The sequence below is a fragment of the Thermobia domestica genome, chromosome 17 (genome assembly GCF_964235325.1).
Source record: "Thermobia domestica chromosome 17, izTheDome1.hap1.1, whole genome shotgun sequence".
Lineage (NCBI taxonomy): Eukaryota > Metazoa > Arthropoda > Insecta > Zygentoma > Lepismatidae > Thermobia > Thermobia domestica.
In genome coordinates this window covers 181,357,486-181,383,682 of record NC_137470.1, presented here as the reverse complement: position 1 = coordinate 181,383,682, position 26,197 = coordinate 181,357,486, and the positions used below count along the sequence as shown (strand labels likewise).

Sequence of the window (26,197 nt, the reverse complement as noted above, 5' to 3'; positions counted from 1 at the left end):
AGGAAGTAAATGCATTCAGAAGTCTAGATTGCATTACAGCTATCAGCCTGTTTTTATTTCTGCAATTGTTAACAGCTGTAATTTCGTCCAAACGCTGCATGAAATAATTTTTGGTTGACGTCATTGTGTTACTATTTTAGTATTGTTCTCTTCAGACTTGGTTGAAGTTTTGTCTTAACGGTTATACATTTTTTTCTTATTTCATCGTTACACATAAGAATAAAATGTTGTGGTGACTGGATAGATTCGAACCTACGAACATTGAGTTTTTATTCTTCAAACAATTTACCAATGGACCAAGCTTTGTCCTCACGTTAACGTACGGTTACAGGGTTTATTACGATTTAAATAAAATGGCTGGCTGTTAGAGTTTCCTGCCCAAATGTTTCGATAAAAAAATTTCATTGCTTTGTACATTGTTTAGATACACATTTTAGGAGAGTGAATTTTGGTGTATATAATAATTTCATGCCAGATAAAAGCTGGATAAGTTTTAATAACATGTTTCATATGTAGTTCTCAATAATAGACTTGTTGTTCGGGATGACGTTCCAAGGTTTAGCATTGACTAGCAGTTTTTGCTATTAATATCCCTTCTAGCAATATTGGCAGTAGACAAAAGTTAGCCCGTGTTAAAGCTTTTTGCTCCTAATTTAGTTATTTTACTTTATTATTTAACGAATATATTGAAAATTGTCAGAGACACGTATGCAGTAATTTATTTCGGGAGGGGTCCGACTTCAATATTAGGATAAATTATAATAAAATTTTAAAAGATAATCCCCAAAATTAGGCTAAATTTACAGAAAAGTTGGGGTTTCAGAGGGGGTCCGGACCCCCTAGACCCACCCATAAATGCGTTCTTGTTTGTCAGTAACATTTCCTCATTTTGAAACCCTCAAAAACTTCGGATAGACTATATAAAGGAAAACGAGTTATTTTCGATGAAATATCACTTCAAGGAGACGCGTCAGTTTTATTGCACAGTGTGGTATCCCACGTTCACAATGGCAAGAGTTTCTTTCCTCTGATTCTCTGTCATTGTGCTCTATCGAAAGGTTAGGTTTGTAACATATTACTCCTACGAACAAGCATGACTGGCAGATAGGAATACTGAACACAACTCCAGAGAAATGCATGCTGGAACTTACGTTTATAGCTACGCTTTGGTGATTTGCCCTCAAGGTCAATCGAGTGGTAATTCAGTTCCGTCTCTGTTCTTAAGCCATGTTCGTATTACTTCGAACAGTTTTGATAATGAAAAGCATGCCTCTTAATATAACAGACTTCTCTCACGTAAGAAATCGAAACTCAGTTGGTCAGAGCAACTAGTCTGTACGAATTAGGTTGTTAGTTAGTTAGGAGCCCAGTACGAGTGAGGGTTTTTATTACTATTGTTTTTATCTTTTTTATGTGAGGAAAAATCAAATTGTGACATCGCGATATCAAATGTATTTGGTTAGGTAGCTTTGTCTTAGCTAAACTTTAAACATCAGTAACCGTCGAAATTATTTCACTAACCGATCACTTACTGAACATTTCAAACACGTCAAACCAGTGGCATAACATGAAGGTTAACCTCTCCTCCGCAGTCCTTAGTTATGCGTCCGTACTTTCAAGGGCGGACTAAGGGCCGGGCGACTGCCCGGGGTGCCAGAGAAAGAGGGGCACCAAAACGAGCCTCAAAAAGTAAATTTTACAATGTGCTTTCTACTGACGTTTTTGGTTTATATTCTTGTAAAGTAGTGGCAATTATATGATCTTTTTACATTTCACTATGGAAGAAGAGAGTTTCATAGTACTAAGGGGGCTGTATCGAAAAATTGAGAGATGGCATGTAGAATAAAGAGTGCCGGGAATTAAGTATTGTTTGTTTATTTGCTTGAGTTTAGCGTTCCACGGTTATGCCTTAATGGGCAAGGGAGATGTGGATACTAATTATAGTGGAATCCGAACCACTTTTATCGTTCAACAGTAATCCACCGGGAATTGGACCCGGTACCACAGAGGGCAGGCGTGCTAGCCACTAGACCAGAGGGGGTGGAGTTGGTATTGTTTATAGCGGGCCATATTCTTTGTGAAGTTTTCCTAGGTAATGGATTTCTTTTTGAAAATGGGTTTAAAACAGGGGCATCATTTAGGGAGGGCAGGGAGGGGCATTTGCCCCCCCCCCTGAGTTTGAGATGTATATAGATTTTATCATTAGAATAGTAGTAAATCAGTGAAAAACGCGAAATTTTACTTATATCAAGAGGTCTTGCCTCCCCCAAAGCAAAATCTGAAATGACGCTCCTGGTTTAAACTATTAAAAACACTATGATAAAATGTAAAATATAGGCTACTACTAGGGGAAGGGCGCCAAAAAGTCACTTTGCCCGTGTGAAAATTTGGCCTGCTCCGCCCCGGCGTACTTTCTGTATATTTTTTGGCCTTGCAGCTTGTGCGGTCCCCACGCCACATTGTTGCGGGGGCGCTATTTACGCCTACCTTTCGAACGTAATTCAATAACTGTTTAAGAAATTCTACCATCAGCGTGGAAACGGGAATATATTTTTCTAATAATCCCATAGAACTTTCACTCAGAACGCCAGATGCAATTTTTCAGAGTGGGCTCTGGCTCATATTCAGGAATAATAATAATAATAATAATAATAATAATAATAATAATAATAATAATAATAATAATAATAATAATAATAATAACAATAATAATAATAATAATAATAATAATAATAATAATAATAATAATAATAATAATAAATATGAATATCTTTGGAGAGCCGAAATTATGTGACACGAATCATTATAGATAGTGCTGAAGGTAAGAACCATCATCATTCTACAATAGGTTGCTTTTACATAGAATATCAATTACTTGAGTTCTCCTCCTTCGGGCAAATTTCCTTATGTAGTAAATTCAAAACAATTTCAATTTAAGACAAATATTTATAGAGAAAATTAAACATTTAATAGGGAAATCTGTTATCAAAATATCCAAACTTTTTTTTTTGTATCGTCATGAGTTTTACACATATGTTACATTTTGATTCTTTCCCACATAAAAAAATAAATAAAATAACCTTAGTGATAAAAATGACAACAGTACTTCCACGGGATTCGAACCGTCTACCTTCGGTATACAAACTCGTTGCTTTATCTAACTGAGCTATTTGCTTTGTTACGTAAGTTGAACCTGTTCTACAGTAAAGACGATTTTTCATTACGATTGGGCTAACAATTCGTCTTTTTCCATAGGTAATTTCCACTATTTGCACTATCTATACGTTAATACTTAGCATAGATTCATATATTTGGAGTTCGCTGATAATGCATATAATAAGACATACTAGAAATATTTCGTTAAAATTTTCGTTTGTAGATCTAATTCACGCTTCTCTCAATGACATAGATGTCGCTGCTTCGTGTTGAACTGCAGAATTCCCTCGCGTTCTTGAAAATTTCCCACTTTAGCAGAGTTGGTAATTCTCGAGATTTCTGTCGATTTAATGTTTTTTGCTTCTAATTTCTTTATTTTAAGCTAATATCTAACACAAATATTAAAAACGGGTTTGTTATTAACCTGTCCTGCTAGGGAAACCTTCCGAAATTTCGAACATATAAAGAAAACGGAGATATTTTCCAAAAACTTCAAAATAAAGAGACGCGTCATTTATTTTGCTCATAGTAGTACATAATTTTGTTGTGACTGCAACATGGACAATTTGAAACAATGGTAATATTATTCCATGCGGCTTGTAGGTTTTGTGGTTGTGTAATTGCCCATACTCATCAGAAAATTAACACTAAATGTGGGTTAGAAGCGATATCAACAAGGTGATATTTGATGCAGCCAAAGCAATGTGGAGTCTCTCTGTAATAACTTGTACGTTTTTCAAACTCAAAAAAAAGAAAAGAAAAAGAAAGGAAAGGAAAAGAAAAAAAATAAGTAATAAATATAATTTAAGTTTATTTTAATGTGGAAGACACTCTAGTGTTTAGAGCGTTGTGCTAATGTCGGCATGGTCCCGGGTTTGATTCCTGGCCGGTGCTTCCAAATTTTCGGTATCCACCCAGCGTCGTGAGCCAAATTGTGTAGTCATGTGAATAAAAAATACTAAAGCCACTAGGTTTAGAAAGCTCGTGATACGTCTGATGGAGACCGTGCAACGCAGTGCGTAACCACGCGTTAGTCACTAACCTGTATGTAATTCCGCAGATCACAAACAGATTGCTTTAGGGTGGCTCAGGCCCTAAAATGAAATATTTGAGTTTTACGTCCCACGGTTATGACGGCTAGGCCTAAAGGAGACGATGATGATGAAATAATGAATGAAATGGTGGAATGAAGAAAGTGGGAGGAAACGGGAGAACCCCGTGAAAGCACTCGCACACGTTGTTTGTCCAAAACAAAGTTTAGTTGGCCCGAGCTGGGATCGAACGCTCTACCACTGATCTAACACGGTCCCCACTTAGGCCCTCAAAGGTCTGTCACACCAAGTGGCTTCGTTTATTTTACTGTACAGTACTTCTCCAAATTTCATATATCTTAAGTTAGTTACAAGACGAAAAGAGACAATCAAGTGGAATCTCTAAGCTCAAAATCATTTTACTAGTTGTATAAATAAAAGAAGACAACCTTACACTGAGAAAAAAAATGTAGGTGACGTACTTAAAAAGATAGGTTACATGCGTAATTCCTGTAGTCTTTGGACTTAACGTACATCAGACGTATAATTGAAAACGCATGTTTTATAATACTTTCCGTATAAGTGTTCCATCTATAGGTACTTTCTGTATGAAACAATGTAGGCGGTCAGGATCTCACATACAAATCGGCGTATATAGCATATAGCTGACGAAGGTAACATAAGTATATGCATGTGATATACAGAAAACTGTTAGATGTCAGACATCCTGCAACGGCATGATATAACATCTAAGGGCAGTGCCTATGTAGCATACGGATAACGTATGCTCCGTACTGATTTCTATAGTAATCAAGAGGATACCGTATATTTGTACAATATACCGCTGTTCGGAGAACGAATTTTTCTCTGTGTAGTGGTACGTATCAAAAGTCGCTATTTCGTACTTAATACCTATAACAAGTAGCTGTGTCACGTGTACAACACGTAAAGGAGTTTATTTGTATAGCGTGATATTTCCTCAATTTTGAAACCAGAAGTGATAGAATATTTCTGCCACTTCCATTTTCAGTAGAGAGATGAGAGTAGAGATATTCTTGGGATACTTCATTGATTACAGAAACCGCTTGTTGCTATCTATTATGGTTTCTATTCTATAGATATCAATGTTAAAAACAAAATGGTTTCCCTTTGTCACTTTCAGTTATAATATCACCATCATAAAAAAACTAGATTCCAACTTTTAACTCTCAATATCCTTGCCAAAGTTGATGATGATCCATCAAGTAGTTCTTGAGCTTTTCTTTTTTCTTTTCTTTTCTTGTCTTGTCTTTTTTCTTTTTCTTTCTTTCTTTTCTTCCCGAACGAATACACGGCCAGAGTAATTAACATATATAGCCGTTTCAGTAAAGCAAATTCCCTAATAAATGATCTGTTGTGGGATAGTCACTAAGGCGTATATTTGCCTACTGCACAACCCAGTTAGGTACCTGATTTATTTTTCGTTGTACCCTGGTTTCAGTACGTCCCCGAATGTCTTGATGGATACAGAAGCCTTGAGTGTGGTACATTATGCAATAATCCTCACTCATGCTTGAGTTGCAATTGTTGTGCTTGGTGTATCCTATTCAGCATCTGTACTCGATTACTTATAAAAATACCTCAAGTTCCTTGAGTGCATGTGGGATACACGATAGCTCACGATGGTTCCCTTCTCGCTGGTCTAGTGTGGGTAGTGCACGACTTTGCTGTACGTGGTCCGAGATTCGATCTTCGGTGGGAAAGCCTTTGGAATTTTAACTGTCCTAGATATTTCTATCTTCGTGTCCTTGAGCTTTGTTTTTGAAGGATAATGTGAAATGACGTAAAAATAGTGATAATTAGGGAAACTAAGTTACTGAGGAACATTCGGTAAATCTTAAAAAAAAAAAAAAAAAGTTGTAGAGGGCTTATTTCTGGTTTGATTCCCAGCCAAATAAGTTTGTGGTGTACAACATTGTGTCAATGGATTTTCTACGGGGTACTACCGTTTCCTGCCAACATCCTTGATCTACAAATACTTCCATCATCATTCACTTGCTTATAATCATTCATTTTCCTTAGCTTAAAGAGTATTATCGTGGGACGTTAAACTGAATTTTAATTTTAATTTTTGAATGAATATGGGGAATGCAATTACACTCCGTTATGATTTACTCTATTATTTACTAGCTGAATATATCCATTTTTTGCATGAGGGCTGTATTTGGAAGTCAACGCTTCTGGGAGTATCACCAATCATTTCAGCGAGTGCGAAAAATATGGATTTGACAATAATATCGGTCATTTTGGATTACTTTAACATGTCTCGGTATTTCCCCCGGTGACCCCCGGCCCGCAGCCGAATAGAGTGAATTTGGAAGATAATGCGATTGGAGTTTCACTATTGATCTCAACGATCGCAACAACTATGAATTTGACACTAATATCGGTCATTTTCTACCATTTTACATGTCTCGGTAAACGCTCCCTTAGACCCTCCTGGTTCGAATTTTGAACAAAACACTTCGCCTTGGTCTGGGGCCTGGACCAAGATATTTGTGACCAAAATTTGGTAACTCTCGGTCAACTTCTCTAGTCCTCATGATGTCCCGGTAATCGTCCCCCCTGAGACCCCCCTGGTTCGTTTTTTTATATAAAAAAAACTTCGTCTTGATCTGCAACCTGGACCACGGTACCCATGACAAAAGTTTGGCAACTCTCGGTCCACTCGTCTGGTCCCCAGACTGCGCACAGACAGGCAAACACACACAAACTCTTTACGTTTTTTATATTAGATTTGTAAGTCTTCAAAATATTTGAGCAACGAGTACTAGATCACCATTTAGGAGCTTATTTCTTCGAGGAATGGAGGAGACACTCATTTCCTACTGCGCTGCAAAACTCTAGACCATATGACACCGTTTAGTAACACAACAAGTTTTTCCTTTTGTACTAAATCGTACATTGTTTACTACCCCATTGTTATTATGTCATTATCTTCTAGAAAGACAAAAGACATACATCCTCCGATTCCCAGAAAATGGTAAGTTGGCTTAAAAGATGCATGCAAAGCACAATTTTCTCACACATTGTTTGTTCATCGTTTCTCATTTTCAAATATGATTTTTAAAAGGGAGAATAGGTCAGTTTCATCTTACATTTCTTTAAGAATATAGAACAATATGAAGTATGTTATCCAACATGACAAAATACTTGTGTCTATCATGTGTGGTAATCAAGTATTTACATTGACTGATAGGGTCGTGGTAATATGAACAATTTTAAATTGTCAGAACAAGTGATACGTTCAAAGCGTGCCAAACTCTTATTAGTTATATTTGCCAAACTTACTTATAATTAGGGGGCGCGGTGGCTCAGTGGTAGAGCGTTCACCTCCGGTGCTTGGGGTCCTGGGTTCGATCCCAGCTCGCGCCGTGTGGACTTTGTGGTTGACAAACACCGTGCTCGTGGGTTTTCTCGGGGTTCTCCCGTTTCCTCCCACTTTCATCATTCCACCATTTCACTCATCTCTCATCATCACCGTCTCCTTTAGCCTAACCGGCATAACCGCGGGACGTAAAACTTACAGATTTCATTTCATTTTTTACTTATAATTAAACTTCCATGTTATGTTATGCATAAGTGACGGAAGTCTTACATAGTATGTCGGAAAAGTAAAGATTTTTTTTTGTCTTTACATTTAACAACTAGCTCCATCTATTGAAGAACAGATCATAGAAAAACTGTATATCTGCTCAATGAGAACCGATTAATGAAGTTTCAAGTTATAACAAGAAAAGTGAGTGTATCTGGTGTCACCTAGTCACAAAAAACACTATGGAGCAAAGAGCCGATATTAAATTTTGATTCAAGCTAGGTAAAACATTTACACAAATATTGGAAATGATGAAGGAAATGTATTGTTATGAATGCTTATCTCGTACACGTGTATTCCAGTGGTATACGCTATTCCGGGACGGTTTTGAATCCTTGGAAGCCGACCCAAAGCCATTCAAAGCGAAAAACATAAATCCCATTGAGTTGGTGGAACAAGTGTGTGAAATGATCGCCCACGATGCGAATTCGACTATGCACTGTAAAAAGTGAGGTGTTGAAACAACACAAAATGAATACCACTTTTCCGTGTTACCGCTTCCGAGCATATAGATATAAATTGTTACTACCTGAGAGAATTTGCATTGGTATTTATCGTTTAATATGAGCAAAGCTTTGCGAAATATCTTTGGCACTTATACCAAGTAACGAATAATGTTCTATGTTTTCTGTAATCGGTCACAAGAATATTGCTGTGAACCTGTGAATTGTCTGACAACAGTTACATAGGCAACAGTTCTGCCATCTTATGTGCACTTATGCTAAGACACAAGAATAATAGATAAAAAAAAAATAGATGAAAGCACAGCTATCTGTGTAACTGTTGTGAGAGGATTCTCAGCTTACAACAATATTATTGTGACCAATTAGAGAAAATATAGAATGTTATTAGTTACTTGCCATAAATGCGAAATATATTTTGCAAAGCTTTGCTCATATCAAACAATAAAAAACAATGCAAATACTTACAGCCAGTAACCAGGTATTTCTGATATGCTCTGAAGGCGATGTGGCTGGTGTTGACACACAAGTAACACGCTAAAGTGGTAGTCATTTTGTGTTATTTCAACACCTCATTTTTTGCTGTGCGAAATGGATACCGGAGGAATTAAATAAGACAAAAGACTATGTAAGACCCGAGTATCGAGCTCCAGAGCTGGTTTTTATTGCACGACAATGCACCATGTCACAGTACCGTCGCAGTTCGTGACTTTCTGACTAAAAAAAAAAAAAAAAAATAAGAAAAGAAATTTATGCTTTCACATCCTCCGTAGCCACTTGATTTATCGCAGTGTGACTATTTACTATTCCCAAAATTAAAATTGTCCACAAAAGAAACATTTTATGACAATGTTATGGACGTCAAGTCTGACGTGACAAGGGTCATTAAGGAGATTCCGAAAAACGACATTCAAAATTCTATGCTAGCGTTGGTTGGACGTGCTCAGTGGTGTATTGATGCGGAAGGGATGTATATCAAGTGAACAGTTATTAAGTCAGATCAATTTTCGCGTACCCGCTAGAACAACACGGACTAGTGATCTCTTTTACACTCGAGCTGCGAGAGTTAATATTGTCCAAAGGTCCCTTCTAAACCGAATTGTTAGTACGTATAGTCAGTTACCAGAAACTGTAGACTTTTTTTTTTCAAATGAGCATACCTTCAGATCATCTATAAATAAACTATCTTTGTAATGTTGCCATTGTACTGTACCATCTTGATTTCAAATTGTAATTTTAATGTTATGTTAGAAATTGTTAAAATGTTTCAGTGTAAAATGGCCTAGTGCTGTATCTGAAACCTATTATAAATAAATAAATAAATACAATTTTGGATAAAAAGAACTACAATTGGTAAAATATCAAATTCGTTTTGTTTAATTAAAAAAAAAAATCCGTTATTTTTCCGACATACTGTGTATAGAATAGCTTTGTCCGTCTGGCGAAATGTATCGGTAAGAGATATCCAGAAGTTTTTTTTTTTTTTTTTTAATCGTACCACCGTCCCAGAAAAAGTTCTATCTTCTCTATTCAAATCGAAGATGATCGAAATTAGCGTCTCGAGTCTCAACATTTCTAGCTATAGAACGAAGACAGTAACATAGACAGAAATGGCTTTCTGCAAACAATTCAGTACCTCAAGGCAACAAATCGTAACTAAACGCAACACTATCAAAACCTCAAGTGGAACAAATTTACTATTACTTCCGGTTTCGATAATGTTTTCTATTAAGGAAATCGGTAGAAGATATCGTAAAGCTTTTTTCTTTTCGGTCGACGCAGTGTCCAACAAAAAATTTGATCTCCTCCATTAAACCATTATTCGAACCGGAAGCGGGAGATTCTACGTGACTAAGCGGTTAGCGTACACGCCTTTGGCGTGAGAGGTCCGGGTTCGATTCCCGGTGGGAGCTCATGTGGTTTAAGTCCTGTCTTATATAGCCACTCTGCTGAAAAAGTGTGTTAAACTCAAAATCAACTCAACTGAAACTGGAAGCGATAGAGAACAACCTGTTCCGGTTTCAACGTTGGTGGCCATAGAATCAGAACGGTATTAAATACAGAGAAACGGCTTTTTGGAGTCGATTCAGCGTCTCAAGAGAAAAAAAATGAAATGAAATCTTTGAGTTTTACGTCCCACGATTATGTCGGTTAGGCTAAAGGTGACGGTGATGATGAGAGATGAGTGAAATGGTGGAATAAAGAAAGTGGGAGGAAACGGGAGAACCCCGAGAAAACCCACGAGCACGGTGTTTGTCCACCACAAAGTTCACTTGGCGGGGGCTGGTCGTCTCAAGAGAACATACCACCACCAGCCGTAAAATCTACCAGAACAGGAAATGATTTAAATTTATTAGTACTTCCTTTTTAATGTTGATCACCCTAGAGTCAAATGAGTAAAATATAACGAGTAATGGATTTTTAATATGGACCGAAAAAAATGAAATGAAATCTTTAAGTTTTACGTCAAACAATTATGCCGGCTAAGCTAAAGGAGACGGTGATTATGGGAAGTGAATGAATTGGTGGAATGAATAAAGTGGGAGAACCCCGAGGAAACCCACGCACACGGTATTTGTCCACCACAAAACCCACGTAGCTTGGGCTGGGATCGAACCCAGGACTCCAAGCACCAGAGGTGAACGCTCTACCATTGAGCCACCACGACTCCCGATATGGACTGAGCGTCCAGGGAACAGGTTCTATCTTTGATCTTATTAATCTATTGCAACCAATAGTCACAGATGTACACTCATGTCCAAAATGATTGTCGCATATCTATAACTGTCTTCTTGAAAGAATATAATTTGATAATGATTTTGCAGGGTACTTTTAATACTGATACTATGTGTATATTTGTGGTAAATTTCATAGGAAAAGAATTATAAATATGAAAATTAGAATGAGTAAAACAAAATGTTGTTAAATGGACAAGAAAATTTTATTTTTGTTTTATTGTTCTTATTTACTGCTCTTTTGACATGAAGTTTGCCACAGACATGTGTTTGCCGATTATACACATACTAACATTATAAGAAATACCGGAAAAATTCGTTATCAAATTATATTCCTACAAAAACATATTTATAGACATGCTACAATAATTTTGGACATGAGTGTACCTAGGTAGACTCCTTGAAGCTTGAGTATTGTATTCGCATTGTTTGTAAGTTTACCGTAGCTTCAAAACATTAAACGAAACTTACTGGCTATTATTAAGTATTCTGCCTGTCAGCAGGTCCTAGAAGTAATGAGTTTCTTTTTATAATTATTAATTTGATTTGCTTTTGTTTTTAAGGATTGGTCTGGATATGTTAGTTTTATCCTTCTATATCTTGAGCTTCCTGTTTTAACTACCAGTTTTCTTCTATTTCTTAAATTATCGATCGGTTGTGTTCTTCTTCTTCCTATCCCTCGCTTTCCTTCCATATTTCCCTCTATAGCCGCATTAAGAACGCAAACTTCCTTGCAAAATGTGTCTAATCCAATTTGTCTTCCTATGAAGGATGCTAGCTAAAAGCTTCCTTCATAGGAAGGCTTTCCAACCCATTTAAAAATATCTTTGTTTGTTACTCTCTCTCCGTCCATTTTATCTTCTCCCTCTTTCTCCAACTACAAATTTTGAAGCTCTCTAAATATTTATTCTCCTAATTTTCTTAGTATCCAAGTATTTGATCCATACGGTTCAACACTCCATATATTACAAATGACCAGCTTCTTCCTTAATCCAACAGTAAGTTGACGACTGTATTTCGAATTATTACGTATCTCAATGAAAAGATTTGTCACTAAAAGTAGCTTTTCTATCTATACCAAGCGGAAACTTACGTTTTTCGTTATTGAAGTTGTATTCTTCTTTAAAAAAAGGGAAATGATCAGCCTAATTTCTTTGAAAAGCTTTTTATTCGTCTCCATAAATGGAATCAAATCAATTCCATATTTCATGTAGTCAATCGAGATATTACTTCGAACCAAAACATTATTAAATCTACCCCTCTGATGCAAAATTATAGAATGTATAGGAGAAGTGAACGTCATTTTAAAAAGACCGCACTCAAGCGTAATCAATTCTGTGTGTTCTTAATGTTATTGCAACGATAAATTTTCCCATATTGAGAAGTATGAGCTTCAAAGTACTTAATAATTACAGCTTTCGATTGCACTCAAGAGAGATATTTCATTCACGATGACACGAAAACTCACCAAGCAACCAACTCCTAAAATAATTTACGTTTTCTCTCGCAACAATGCTGTGTTTAACATTTTCTCGTGCCTAATGACTGGCTCTCGTACGCGGCGCGCAAAATGTCCTAAATTGATTAAAAGGGAAACTATCTGGTTATCATATACTCGAGGTTAGCAGAGGTTACAAGAAAAGAAAATCTTGCATTACGTTTTCTCACGGTTCACTAAAAACAACGATCAACAAAAGAATATTTGCACGTAAGATGTTCCAGCTTTAAGGAAATAAGATAATTTTTAAGTGAAATTTTTGCTTCGATTTTAGCTATTAGATTAAACTGTTAACCGCAGTGATTGTGAACGAATCAAAATGGGACTTTCAACTTCATTTTGGAAACAAATAACCCATACCTGTTGGGCATAAACAATTATTCAAAAATTCACAATAACAATGGGAACAAAAATTGACAGAATTTTGTGTTTAAGGTTATTGTATCATTAAGTATTATTATCCGTTTAAAAATAATGTTACTTTGGCATAAACCATGTGATGATGCTTTTAGCTTATATTCACGTTTTTGTTTTGCTAGAGAAAAGTGTTTCTAGAATTTCCAGGACGTAATTGACTACATATTGCAGAAATAATGCAAATATATATACCTCGATTAAAGTAACAAAATGATGATATATATATACATGCAATTTCAAAGAATTTGTTGTATGTTTAAATTTCGCTTGTTTTGTACATGGTATGTTGTGAATCGATTTCTTTTTGCAGACCGTGGACCAATAGTAGAGAAATTTGACCGCAAAGATTGAAAATGTAATTATAGTAAAGTACAATCTTGTTAAAAGAAAGTGGTCACATACCGCTTTTCGAAATGCTTTGTGTTTGTATTCATAGGAATAACTACCTAAAACTAATATAACTGTCTTTGATCAATCAAAATCTTTCAAATCAAGATATTAAAATTCCGAATGTACGTTTTTGAGAACATTAGCCTTTTAAACAGAGATTGGTGAATAGCTTGTACTCCATTATTTCTATCTTTCTTTATTTCTTATTGTTTTTCAGAGCTCCTTCCTGCCTAAAGGTTAGCGTACGTGCCTTTGACTTGGGAAACCTGAGTTCGATTCCCAGTGGGAGCTCTTGTGGTTCGGATTCCACGTTAATCACTAGGTCCCGTCTCATATAGCCTCGCTGCTGAAAGCGATGTTAAACTCAAAATCAACTCATTGTTATTTTTTAAAAAATTGTACATTTTAAAACACACTCAAATAATGTTCAAGTTCCTCTAAGAGCAAAACAACGCACAAGAAAAATATTAAAATATATGTGATACGGTACAAAAATTGCTTTAATAATTGTTTATATCGTGTGTTCTAAAAATGAAACCCACAGAGCACTATTCTAAAAATAAAACATAAATTACTTGTAATTGTATGCGTTTCGGGTTAATGTCTGGAGATGTGAATTGTACTAGGTGGCAACGTGGAAGATAAAGAACCATAGAACGGATCTACAAATCCATCAAATAGTTACATAGATTCTTTCCAGATGGCAGTTACAGTCAATAGACTTGCCATTAGCATCAGTTATTACCGTAACAAACGATGTAACTTTTTTATAAATTCGTAGAGCATTGCAGATGGTTCGAAGTTTATTTTTGATGTTGCCACAAAGTGACTTTTTTATTCCTCATAGCGGCTGAAAAAGGCAACGAAGAGTATACCTTTACATAGCATTTTAGTTTTATTTTGACCTATAGAATAGTTCTCGATCGTCTGTGGGCGCAATTTTTAAGGATTTCTTTTAGTACATCATGTTTAGAACATTTTTAGAACATGGTTATATAGGAGGAGTTTAAGTGGGGCTTGAGGTACTGAAGTGAATTGTACGGTCTCGTACCAAGAATCAAATCCAGATCAATGCACCTGCTCTAGGCAGTACACTAGGGAAACTCTTTATTATTATTATTATTTTATTAATAACAATGGAAATAAGGTCGAGCTGTCTAGGGTTGGCGATCGCATGACTTGTCTGTCGCGCCTACAAATTCCGTTCGAGACGTCGGTGTTATATAGGTGTCCCATCGCCATACATTTCGTTGTCATAATCTTTTTTAATGTTTTTTTTTAAGGATAAAGGGCACTATTATGGAACGTATAACATTAGTCAATAAAACCAGATCAGTAGAATTGAAGGCCCAGTCAACACAACAGCAAATCACACGAACAACGGTACTTCAACTCGTCATTTTTCGTTACGTGTGAAGAATGAGGACACAAAATAATTTTACCAGACGATTATTTAATTTTAATTTTTCAACCACGTAAACAAATGGATGACTAGCACTACATTCCCGGATATATTGTTTCTCTCTCTCTTTCTGTGGTGCACGGTGGCTCAGTGGTAGAACGTTTACCTCTGGTGCGTGAGGTACCTGGTTCGATCCCAGCTCGCGCCGTGTTGACTTTGTGGTGGAAAAACACCGTGCTCGTGGTTTTTCTCGATGTTCTCCCGTTTTCCCCCACTTTCTTCATTCCATCATTTCACTCATCTCTCATTATCACCGTCTCCTTTCGCCTAACCGGCATAATCGTGGGACGTAAAACTTAAAATATTTTCAATTTGAAAATAAATCTTCAACTGATCCAGTAGTTACAATCAGAAATAATTTTTCCCACAATTAGAAAACAATCAACTATTGCAGGAGTTCCTCTATAAATTAATGAACCCTCATAATTAGTTAATTGTGGCTACACTTTCAGTATTTAATAAGGAAGAAACATGTTGTTATAAGTTTATTTTTACTCTTAATAGAATACATTGGCGTAACTAATTAAGAAACTCTTAAGGATATATATATATATATATATATATATATATATATATATATATATATATATATATATATATATATATATATATATATATATATATGGCTTGTACTTGTTAAGAAAATTATCACACAATCCTTATATTTTGCAGTACTTGCACAAATAAACATATCCTCCAGCGGAACTTTTGTTTCTTTACAGGGGGATTTTCTCGGCATTTTCCCACTAATTCGAAAAAAAAAGTATTTCGTGATAGGCTATATTTAATCTTTTTTTCTTTACCTAATATATTCACTATATACTTCATAGAAATATCACATGAGTTGTGAGTAATCTAAATGTATGAAACCTATATAATGATGCAACCTGCAACCTGCATGACCTAGCATACAAATTATTATTTTGCAGCGACATCTGTTATTGGGACTTTTCACTGTATTTAGTTACAGAAATGTTCTTTTCCTTTACGTCAATTTAGTCAATTCGTTTCAAATTAAATTAAATTAAATATTTCTGTCTAACGTCCCACGAGTATGTCTTGTAGGTTAAGAGAAACAGATGATCAAGGCAAATGAATGATGATGGAAGAATCGGTGGGATGGTAATGTGGGAGAAAACGCGAATACCCAAAGAAATCCACCTACATGATGTCAACCACAAACTTACTTGGGCGGGGATCGAATCAAAGACCTCACGCACCAGATGCAAGCGCTCTACAACTGTTTTACAATAATTTATTCTATGTAACGAGCAATTACAATGAAATGTTTATAAAAGTTTTGTCAGAAGACAATAATAATCTGAATTTTAAAAAAAATCACAATAATATTGGTGGAAGATAAGAAAACAAATAGCTGGCTATAAAATATTCAAACTTCTTACCAAGTTCATCCGAACTGATCCACCGTGCTCCCCCATTGATAACACGATACACAAAGGATAGCGTGCAATTGTATTGGTGGCTGTATCACCAATAGGGTTTCGTCTTCAGAAACGACAACCCAATAGTTGTTCAATATGTTTTTTTTATTGTTTTTATTGTTAAACACAAGTGAATTCTAGCGTGTAGCTGAACAGTTATTATTATTATTATTATTATTATTATTATTATTATTATTATTATTATTATTATTATTATTATTATTATTATTATTATTATTATTATATTTAGTTCTTTTGGTTCTGTGTTCAGTTCCGATAGAAATATAGAATATTTGCAGTTAATCTTGCTGTATGCTGAGTTACATCAATTAACAGTTAGCAAAATATAGAAAACTTGAAGTTAAAACAATTAAATCCATATGAGCTGACCTCACATCACACAGTTGAACATATACCTTCTGGCCAGTCATCGGTGGCAGAAAGATTCGGTTAGTTAGAAGCTAACTAGCTGCATGGCTTAAAAAAAATCTCCAGGTTCATTGCCACAGAAGCGAAGCTTCTTCAATGGATTATATTCTGTGTAAATCCAATTAAATATGAGTTGAAATTACTGACTATTTTAAGATATTGTTTCATACTAACCTACAATCTTCTCGATCTATTGAAAGATGCATTCCCGTAGAATTCTTGACAGGATAGTTGCATTCCATGCTTATTGCCATTCCCAGGAAACCATGTCTACGATACTCAGTGGGCTGTGAACTGTTCTAAGGTTGAGACTTGCCACTTACATCATAAATATACATAATACGGATATGAACCGCAGTGGCTCAGTGACTCTGGCATCTGGTGTCCCTGGTTCCATCCCAGCTTCCGCCAAGTGAGCTTTCTGGTGAACAAACACTGTGAGCGTAGGTTTTCTCGGGGTCTCCCGGCCTGAGAGACTCAGGTTCAATTACCGATGGGAGTTTGCGTGGTTTGGATCCCACGTTAAGTTATAGGACTATGTCTCATATACACTGAGAAAAAACGCATGTAGCGTACGTAAAAACGTAGATTACGTGTAAATCCTATAGTTTTTGGACTTAGCGTAAAACAAACCTACAATTGAAAAAGTATATTTTATACATACCCTCCTTATAAGTGTTTCGAGTAAATGTACTATCCGTACGAATGAAAACCCGTAGGTGGTCAGGATCTCACATACAGATAAACATATGTATTATGACATATGTATACGTATGTGTATTAATATACGGAAGAGTGTTAGAAGTCAGACATCCTGCAACGACATGATGTAAAATCTAAGGTCAGTGCGTATGTAGCATATGAATAATGTATGCTCCGTACTGATTTCTGTAGTAAATATAAGGACTCCGTATATTTGTATAATGTACCGCTATCCGGATAATGGATTTTTCTAAGTGTAACCTCGCTGCTGAAATGAATGCTAAAATCATGTTACTAATACATCGGGGTTCTCCCGGGAGGCACGGTGACTTAGTGGTGGAGCGTTCATTTCTGGTGTATGGGGTCCCTGATTCGATCCATCTCGCGGCAAGTGGACTTTGTAGTTGATAAGCACCGTGTACGTAGGTTTTCTCGAGGTTCTCCCGTTTCTTCCGACTTCCTTCATTCCACCATTTCATTCGTTTCTCATCATTACCGTCTCCTTTGGCTTAGCCGGCATTACTGTGGGACATAAAACTTAAAGATTTTCGGCCTTCTCCCGTTCCCACCCACTTTCATCATTACACATTATCACGAATCACACTATCACCATTTCCCTTAGATTCGGTGTATTATTGGGACGTTAAACTAAATAAATAAATAAATAAATAAGGTATATAGAATATAAGGTATACTACAACACCTAGATCAGGAAACCCAACTTATACATACCCACCCACTATAAGAATCTATAACAAATTGAATTATAGAATAGATCTGTCTTCAGATGGTTCAATTGCTGTATGAAATAATGTTTAATGATCATACACATTTTATTATTGTTCGCTAACTAATTTGTTTATATTCTCTTTTTCACTTGATTCGATCGTACGCTCATTTTTTCCCTTTCTTCTGTTTCGTGTTTTATTTTATATTTTGTCTTGCAATCTCCATGTTACTATCATGTTATCATTAAGTTAAGAAGCTACGTTATGAGCTTATGCTTGTATACTTTAAAATAAATCAATAAGTAAACAAATTATGCTTCCATGAAAAATTCCAAGTAATTGTAATTAAAAATATTTTTTATACAGTGTAGAATGAATTATTAGGAGAAAGTAAATGAACATTATAAATGATTTTTTTTTAAATACTTAAGATAAATTGGTACGAGTGTATTTTCACATAGTTAATATTGGCTATTCTGTCGCTGGTAGTTTGTTGTGGAGAAACTATTTGGCAAATATGTTTCTTCTTATTTGAAATAAATCATTTGACTTCGTTTGAATTACGTGGCTAAAATCTAATGACTGATATTGTATAGTTTCCATAAAACGAGAAGAAACATAATGTTCTTAATATTTTTAAGTGAATTCATAATAATTTAAAGTTGATAACGTACTTCTTTAGTGAACACTATTTGTGTTCCTCTAGTGGACAGAATTCACCTCTGGTGCTAGGGGTCTCGGGTTCAAACCCTGCTCCCGCCAGGTGAACTTTGTGGTGGACAAACACAGTGTGCGTGGGTTTTCTCCGAGTTCTCCCGTTTCCTCCCACTTTCTTCACTCCACCATTTTATTCATTACTCATCATCGCCGTCTCCTTTACCCAAAACCATCATAACCGTGGGACGAAAAACTCAAAATTTTCATTTCATTTCTAGTGGACAGAAGGGTTCCTTTTGTATAACATGTCCGTTTCAAGCAGTGACCTCTAATTCGATATTCCAAGCGATAACAGTGCCTCTTTGACAACGATTGTCCGGGGAAAAATATAGGCTACAAATCAGATTGTCCGTGCATAAACTTATCTCTGACGTACATAGTTTGAGATAATGTTCCATGATTCAAGTACGCTTTGCTATTATTGGATCAGCATAAGTGATAAGATTATAATGCAAGCTTCTTAACGCTACAAAATTAACATTATAACATTACAACGATCCCGACTATAAGTCTTCCAATTACTTGTAAGTCCAGGTGGAGGGATCCGACTGATGTTAAAATAATAATACATTATAGTTTATTTATCATGTAACGCTTACGTAGATTTAACAACGATGTCCTAGCTGAATTATTGTGAATCGTTCCTTATAGACAATGGAAAGATAACAGAATGTTAATTTTATTTCAAAACGACTACACAAAGGTCCTTCGAAATTACATACTTTTTTCTTGACAGGGTACCTAATTTTTTTTTATGTTTAAGATTAATTTTTAATTTATTAAAACTATCAAATCACAATAATAAACAATAAACGTCCTAATCTGTGAATCACGCTAATAGCTGTCTCTACTTGCTTGTACTATAACGAAGTCCTTTAATTATTATAAAAAAATAGTGTAAAGCTTGTGATAGTTTAGTAGGCATTTTATAGTAAAAATGTATTTTTTTTTATAATTTTAATGTTGTTTTAAAATGTTAAATATAAATACAATAATGTACAGCGGATCAAATTCTATGCGAAATAAATTGTTTTTGATAATGTAATCAACGATTTATTATTGGAAGATTTTGTACGCGAACCGGAAACAGCCTACGGCTGTCGTGTTAGTCATACTAACAGTTTTACAAAGAATATAACTGTAATATTGTGATTTACGTATTCCTAAAACATTTTGGGAAACAAATGTTGATAACAAATATTAAATTTGGGTAACGGCATGTTAATTATTGTGAAGTAAATAAACTTTAAAAAGCATTTTAATGAAAAGCGTGGGAACAATGGCTCCAATTTTGAGGTGATCATTTTGGTCCAAATATTTTAAATCCAAAATGATTTAAATTTTCATGTTCCCAGTGAATAATGTTAGAAGTTATAATAATTTTGTTACGTTTACTGTAGTTGCATATTAGGTTTGCAGTTCGTCAACTGTTGGTTATTAAAAGGAAGTGATTAAGAATAGCCAATATTAACACTGAATTCACCAGAATCAGAATGTACCATGGAAATGTATTTGGACCAAAAACTGTACTTATCCAAAGAATTTCTAATTTTATTTAAATATCAAATATAAGTTGTTGTTGTTTCTCAATAAATTATTCTTGGAATTTTTCAACTTACGAACTCTATATATTATCATTGCAAATGTTGAAAGTAGCATAACTAAAATCTGAGCACAAAAAATCGTAACTAATATTCTTGCTTCTAATATTAAATGCAACATTATTATTTATTCTAAGGTTAATTTTAAAATGAATTATTCCATGTTTGAACCCAGTTATATCCCTGTATGATGTCCTAAAGAAATCAAAGACCGATAGTGAATGACTTGGGGTTTCTTCCCTGGTTGAAACATTGTGTGACTAAAGAAAAACAGAAGTTAGTGGATACAAGAAGAGATTTTAAGTTACACGCAGTATTGATGATCTTGCTTTGATTTTTTTTATAATACCGTATTAAACAAAATATCTTCAGAAATTATTCCGAAAAAAAAAGGCTTTTGTAATTCATTGAAATAAAAACTGAATATATTTATTTTTAAAAACTTCAAAAATGTATTGTTTTCAGTCTTAGAATTTTTATATTGGGACACCTACTTTATATATTAAAACAAAGTAAAATATGCGTAGTGCTAAAATGTACAGTTTGTAGAAAAACTGTTGGATAACCAATATAAATAAGAGTACTGATATTGAGAACTGAACTTGTTGTGCAAGGAAATTATAATAAAATTACTCCCCCGCCATGTATGAATATGTTGATGTGCATTTCATTATTTAATTAATTAATTATTTCTGTCTGAAGCTTTTCTTTCATATGTGCAACTTTTAAGGACAAGAAACTTTAATTACTTGTTGCGTAACATGATACAGTTGAGAACTTGCATTTTCCCATAGTTAATTTCATTCAGAGTTTTCATTCAAATTTACAAGAGCACAGTGGCGGTTCTAAAGGAAAGTCACATTGGTTAAGAAGAAATTTTATCGCTGCTAGCTATAAAAAGAAAATTTCATACATCTTCAGAAAGCTGTATTTATTAGATCTTCAGAAAGCTGTATTGCAGCGATTTTTGTTAGCAAATGACCTCCCTCAATAGCCGCTACAGCAAAAGCGTAATGTGTTTCAAAATCTTCAGTTATGTGTAATGTAAGAAGATAATTAGAATAATATCATACTTGAAGAACGTAACCTGATAATTTAACAAAATCCAGAATATTTTTATTTAAAAATAAAATGAATTTCATACATTAAATAAACTGCATATATATATATATATATATATATATATATATATATATATATATATATATATATATATATATATATATATATATATATATATATATATATATATATATATATATATATATATATATATATATATATATATAATTTGTTAATAAGAATATGACATTAAAATGACTCAAGATTCAAGATTCGTTTTAACTTTAAGAAACCCAATTTTAAACATAACGAAGTGTCAAACAAATTTAAATTGAGTATTAGTTTTTTTTTTTTTTTTTATGATAAGAGGGGTAAAATCAAATTACTCTAAGTTTGTATTGTTCCAATACACAAAAGCAAATGTTCTTGGAAAAGCAAAAAACAGCTAAAACTTATTTCAATTTTGATTTTTTTCTTTCCTTTTTCCTAATTCAAGAAATTTGTAAGATTGCAGAATTTTACGCCTAGTGGGAGACCCGGGTTCGATTCCTGGCGGGAGCTCATGTGGTTCGAATTCCACGTTAATCAGTAGGTCCACGTCTCATATAGCCTTGCTGCTGAACGGGACGCTAAACTCAAAATCAACTTAACTCAACTTTTACGCCTAGATCTGAGTTTTGCAGTGAATATAAAAAAAGTATAAACTGAAAATATGTAGCTCATCTCATTTAAAAAAAAAAAAAAAAACAGTAGTGAACTTATCTGTATAACATCGTTAGCTAAGAATTCAGCTCTGTTTGTATGTACATGGGAAGTCTTGAGTTCAAATTTCTATTCGCATTTTATCTCAAATCGACAAAAATTTAGAATTTTTGTACACTCTACGATTAACACTGAACTCTCACATATGGATCACACATGCGTTTATTATTTTTTTTTTCCTTCCTGTCCACTGGCTATTGAATTGCACAAATACACTGGCTACTTAACCAACACTCCATTAGGCACTCACCGTACACCACATCCTCTCTTGAAATGTAAATGCCGTCCGCCGTGTGAGATGCTAGAACAAACACACACTGGACACTCTGAAGTGAGTTATTCTGCTGGGTCGACCACATGGGCGCTTGGTAATATAGCCTTTACAGGTAGCAAGGAAAAGTTGCTCTCTTTCGTCACTTTGTCACTGGTTCCTCAGCGATCCGCGTCACTGGAACAGCCAACTATATTAACCGTCAAAGCAAGAGCTTCTGAATTTTGATATCCGTCACTTCGTGAAAGGGAACTGGTTGAAGATCGACAGCGGGATTGGTCCAACGAAACGAGAGTTTGGTGTTGCACCGTGGAAACCAGGATTCGGTTCCCAGCTAAGAAACAAAGAATGAAGAAAAATGAAGGGGATCTTAATGTTTTCTCTAGTAATACGTTCATTTCTGGAGTGTAGTGTTTCGGGTTCAATCATGAATTCCTTTATGTGAAATTAGTTGCGATAATGTCAATCAGAGTTGGCTCTACCATATGTGCAACACGTGCATTTGAATACGGCGGCAAATTTTGAGGGGCTACAAAACCTATCATAACTATATTGTTTAAAACTAGCTGAATATACCAATTCTTCGCATGAGGGCTATATTTGAAAGTTAACGCCTGTGGCAGTATCACTAATTCATTTCAGCGACCGCGAAAACTATGGATTTGACACTAATATCGGTCATTTTGAATTACTTTTACACGTCTCGGTGTCCCCTCAGCGGTGAGCCCCAGGCCGCAGCCGAATGGAATGAATTTCGAAGTTAATGCGATCGGTGTTTCACCATTGATCTCAGCGTCTGCGAAAACTAGGAATTCGACACTAATATCGGTCATTATCTACTACTTTTACATGTCCCGGTAAACGACCATGTGAAACCACCCTGATTCGAATTTTGACAAAAACACTTCGCCTTGGTCTGGGGTGTGAACCAAGGTATCCTTGACCAAAGTTTAGTAACTCTCGGTCAACTTGTCTGGTCACTAGGTAGGTAGCGATAAATGCCCATTCTGAGACCACCTGTTTCGAAATTTGAGGTGAGTAGATTTTAGTTTAGCGTCCCTTTCAGCAGCGAGGCTATATGAGACGTGGACCTACTGATTAATGTGGAATCCGAACCACATGAGCTCCCCCCGGGAATTGAACCCGGGTCTCCTACGTCAAAGGCGCGTATACTAACCGCTTAGCCACGAGGGAGCTTGGTTCGAAATTTAAAACAAGAAACGCTTCATCTTGATCTGGGGCCTGGACCAAAGTACCCATGACCAAATCTTGGTAACTCTCGATCAACTTGTCTGGTCCCGAGGTAGGTACCGGTAAGTGCCCATCTGAGACCCGCTTAGTTCGAAATTAAAAAAAAAAAGTTCCGTCTTGATCTGGGGCCTGGACCAAGGTACCCTTGAACAAATTTCGGTCCCTATGCCGCAGACAAACAGACAGACATGCAAAATAAACTCTTTATTTTACTTATATTAGATAAATATTTATTGTTAGAAACAGACATCATGATGATTTTAGTTAACTTTAATATGCTGACCTTCTATTTGAATACTACATTCATAAATCACGTTTAGGTCGGATTACTTTAAGGTCACATGGGCTGTGCTAAAGCAAATAGTCAAACAAATCCCAGTATGAATTGCTTAATTTTTGCCTAATACAAGATCTCAATTCTCGAAAAGTAGAGAACACTTGTTCCATTTAGTTAGTTATCACAGTTTTGATATGAAAACAGGTCTTGTCTTTGTCATAAACAAGTTCCTTATCACTTCAGGTGGAAACATTTTTATTTTATTTTATTTTTTTTGTAACAATAGTAGAAAACGAAAATCAAGAAATAAAGGTAAAAAAAAGCTCGTTGCATTGGAATTGCAAACTGATATCGAGTTCTATAAAAAGGTGTGGGTTGCTTTATTTTTCACTAACATATTAGGTTATTATTAGGGATGGGCAAAACCGGTTTTTATAAAAACCGAAAACCGGTTTCTATAAAACCGAAACCCGAAAAACCGACATTTCGGTTTTCTCCAAAACCGGTTCGGTTTTTCACCGAAACCGGTTTCGGTTTTCTCCAAAACCGGGTCGGTTTTCTCCGAACCGGTTTCGGTTTTTCTCCAAAACCGGTTCGGTTTTCACCGAAACCAGTTTCGGTGAAAACTTTTCTAAAACACACAAAACTATTTCTGTGGAAATGGATTCGGTTTCCGGAGAACAACGAAACACCATTCTGGTCAGAAATAGAACAAATTTTGGAAAAAAAACGGAATCGGTTTTGAAGAAAACCGAAACCGGACCAGGTAAAAAACCGAACCGGTTTTGTAGAAAACCGATAACCGGTTTCGGTGAAAAACCGAACCGGTTTTGAAGAAAACCGGAACCGGTTTCGGTGAAAAACCGAAAACCGGTTTTTTGAAAATTTTCAAAAACCGGTTTCGGTTTTTCTAAAAACCGAAAACCGAAAAACCGGTTTTTGTGCCCACCACTAGTTATTATAGATGTTTAAAGAAAAAAAACAGACAAAACGAGCTTGTATTTGTAGTATTTAGGCCTTTCTGAGTACGAGTGCATTTTCCCTCCCATTCGTTGTTCATAATGGGGTAGTCTACTTAAAATGTTGTTTTTTTTTTAGATTTTTTGACGAAGGGAGACGGAGAAGATAATGTTTTTGAACGGGGTGGCAAATTCAATAGGGCCGTCTCTGCTCTCACTTTACTATTTTAATAATTTCACTTAGAGATATCACTATTTCGAAAAAAAAAAAAAAACAATATACAAAGAAATCATTTCACTTTTTTCTGTACTTGTTATGGTTTATTTCAGTTTTAAGAGAATCATGACGGTACTATAAACGGAATAATAAGCTCATTTTCTCACATCAATTTACCTATTAGGCATTGATGGCAAAATGGTGTAACTCACTTTTTGAGACATTTTGAGATATTGATGCTTTATTATAATAGTATGAACATAGAAAAAAATCCACAAAAATTACAAAGTTATGTTATGAGTCAGTTATATTGCCAAGGTATATTGCCCATATACATCATCCATCTTCCATAACCTAAAGCACAAACTGTGGTACGTTAAACTGAAGGATTTCATTTCATTTCTTAAGCATACAGTACCGACGTTTATTCTGTGTAAAGGAGGCTAGGTGTCTTAGTAGTGGAGCGTTCGTTCCTTATACAAAGTATTTTGATTCCAATCTAGGCTATTTGGGTTTATGGTGGATAATGATCAGTTCAATTTTATTTTTTCGGAAATTTCCAGTTGTTTCTCATCTTGTTACTTATGCCGCTTCGTAACCAAGAAAATTAGACGCGTGGCTCCAGGATCAGTCTTCAGAAGGAGCAAAAAGATCTGGGTAAAAACCTTGAAAAATGAAATGAAACCTGTAAGTTTTACGTCGCACGCTTATGCCGGTTAAGCTAAAGGAGACGGTGATGATGAGAAATGAATGAAAGGGTAGAATGAAGAAAGTGGGAGGAAACGGGAAAGCCAAGAGAAAACCCACGAGCACGGTGTTTGTCCACCATAAAGTTCATGAGGCGCGAGCTGGGATCGAAACAGGGACCCAAAGCAATGGAGGTGAACGCTCTACCACTGAGCCACTGCGCGTCCCCTGGGTAAAATCTTGAGCAGGTTCACGTTGGCTCAGTGGAAAAGCGCTTGCCTGTGATGAGTGAAGGTCTTGGTTCGATC

At 35.4% G+C, this 26,197-nt stretch overlaps 1 protein-coding gene across 1 annotated transcript in view; it reads right to left on the bottom strand.

Annotated features, from left to right (window-relative positions):
• The window catches only part of LOC145674530 (uncharacterized), a 64,738-nt gene extending 42,147 nt beyond the window's left edge, over nucleotides 1–22,591 (bottom strand). The window contains exon 1 of the mRNA XM_081744687.1: nucleotides 22,478–22,591. Within this exon, the coding sequence (XP_081600813.1) occupies nucleotides 22,478–22,489 (12 nt within the window). The 5' untranslated portion in view covers nucleotides 22,490–22,591. The remainder of the gene's footprint in view (nucleotides 1–22,477) is intronic.
• Nucleotides 22,592–26,197: the final 3,606 nt, after the last annotated feature.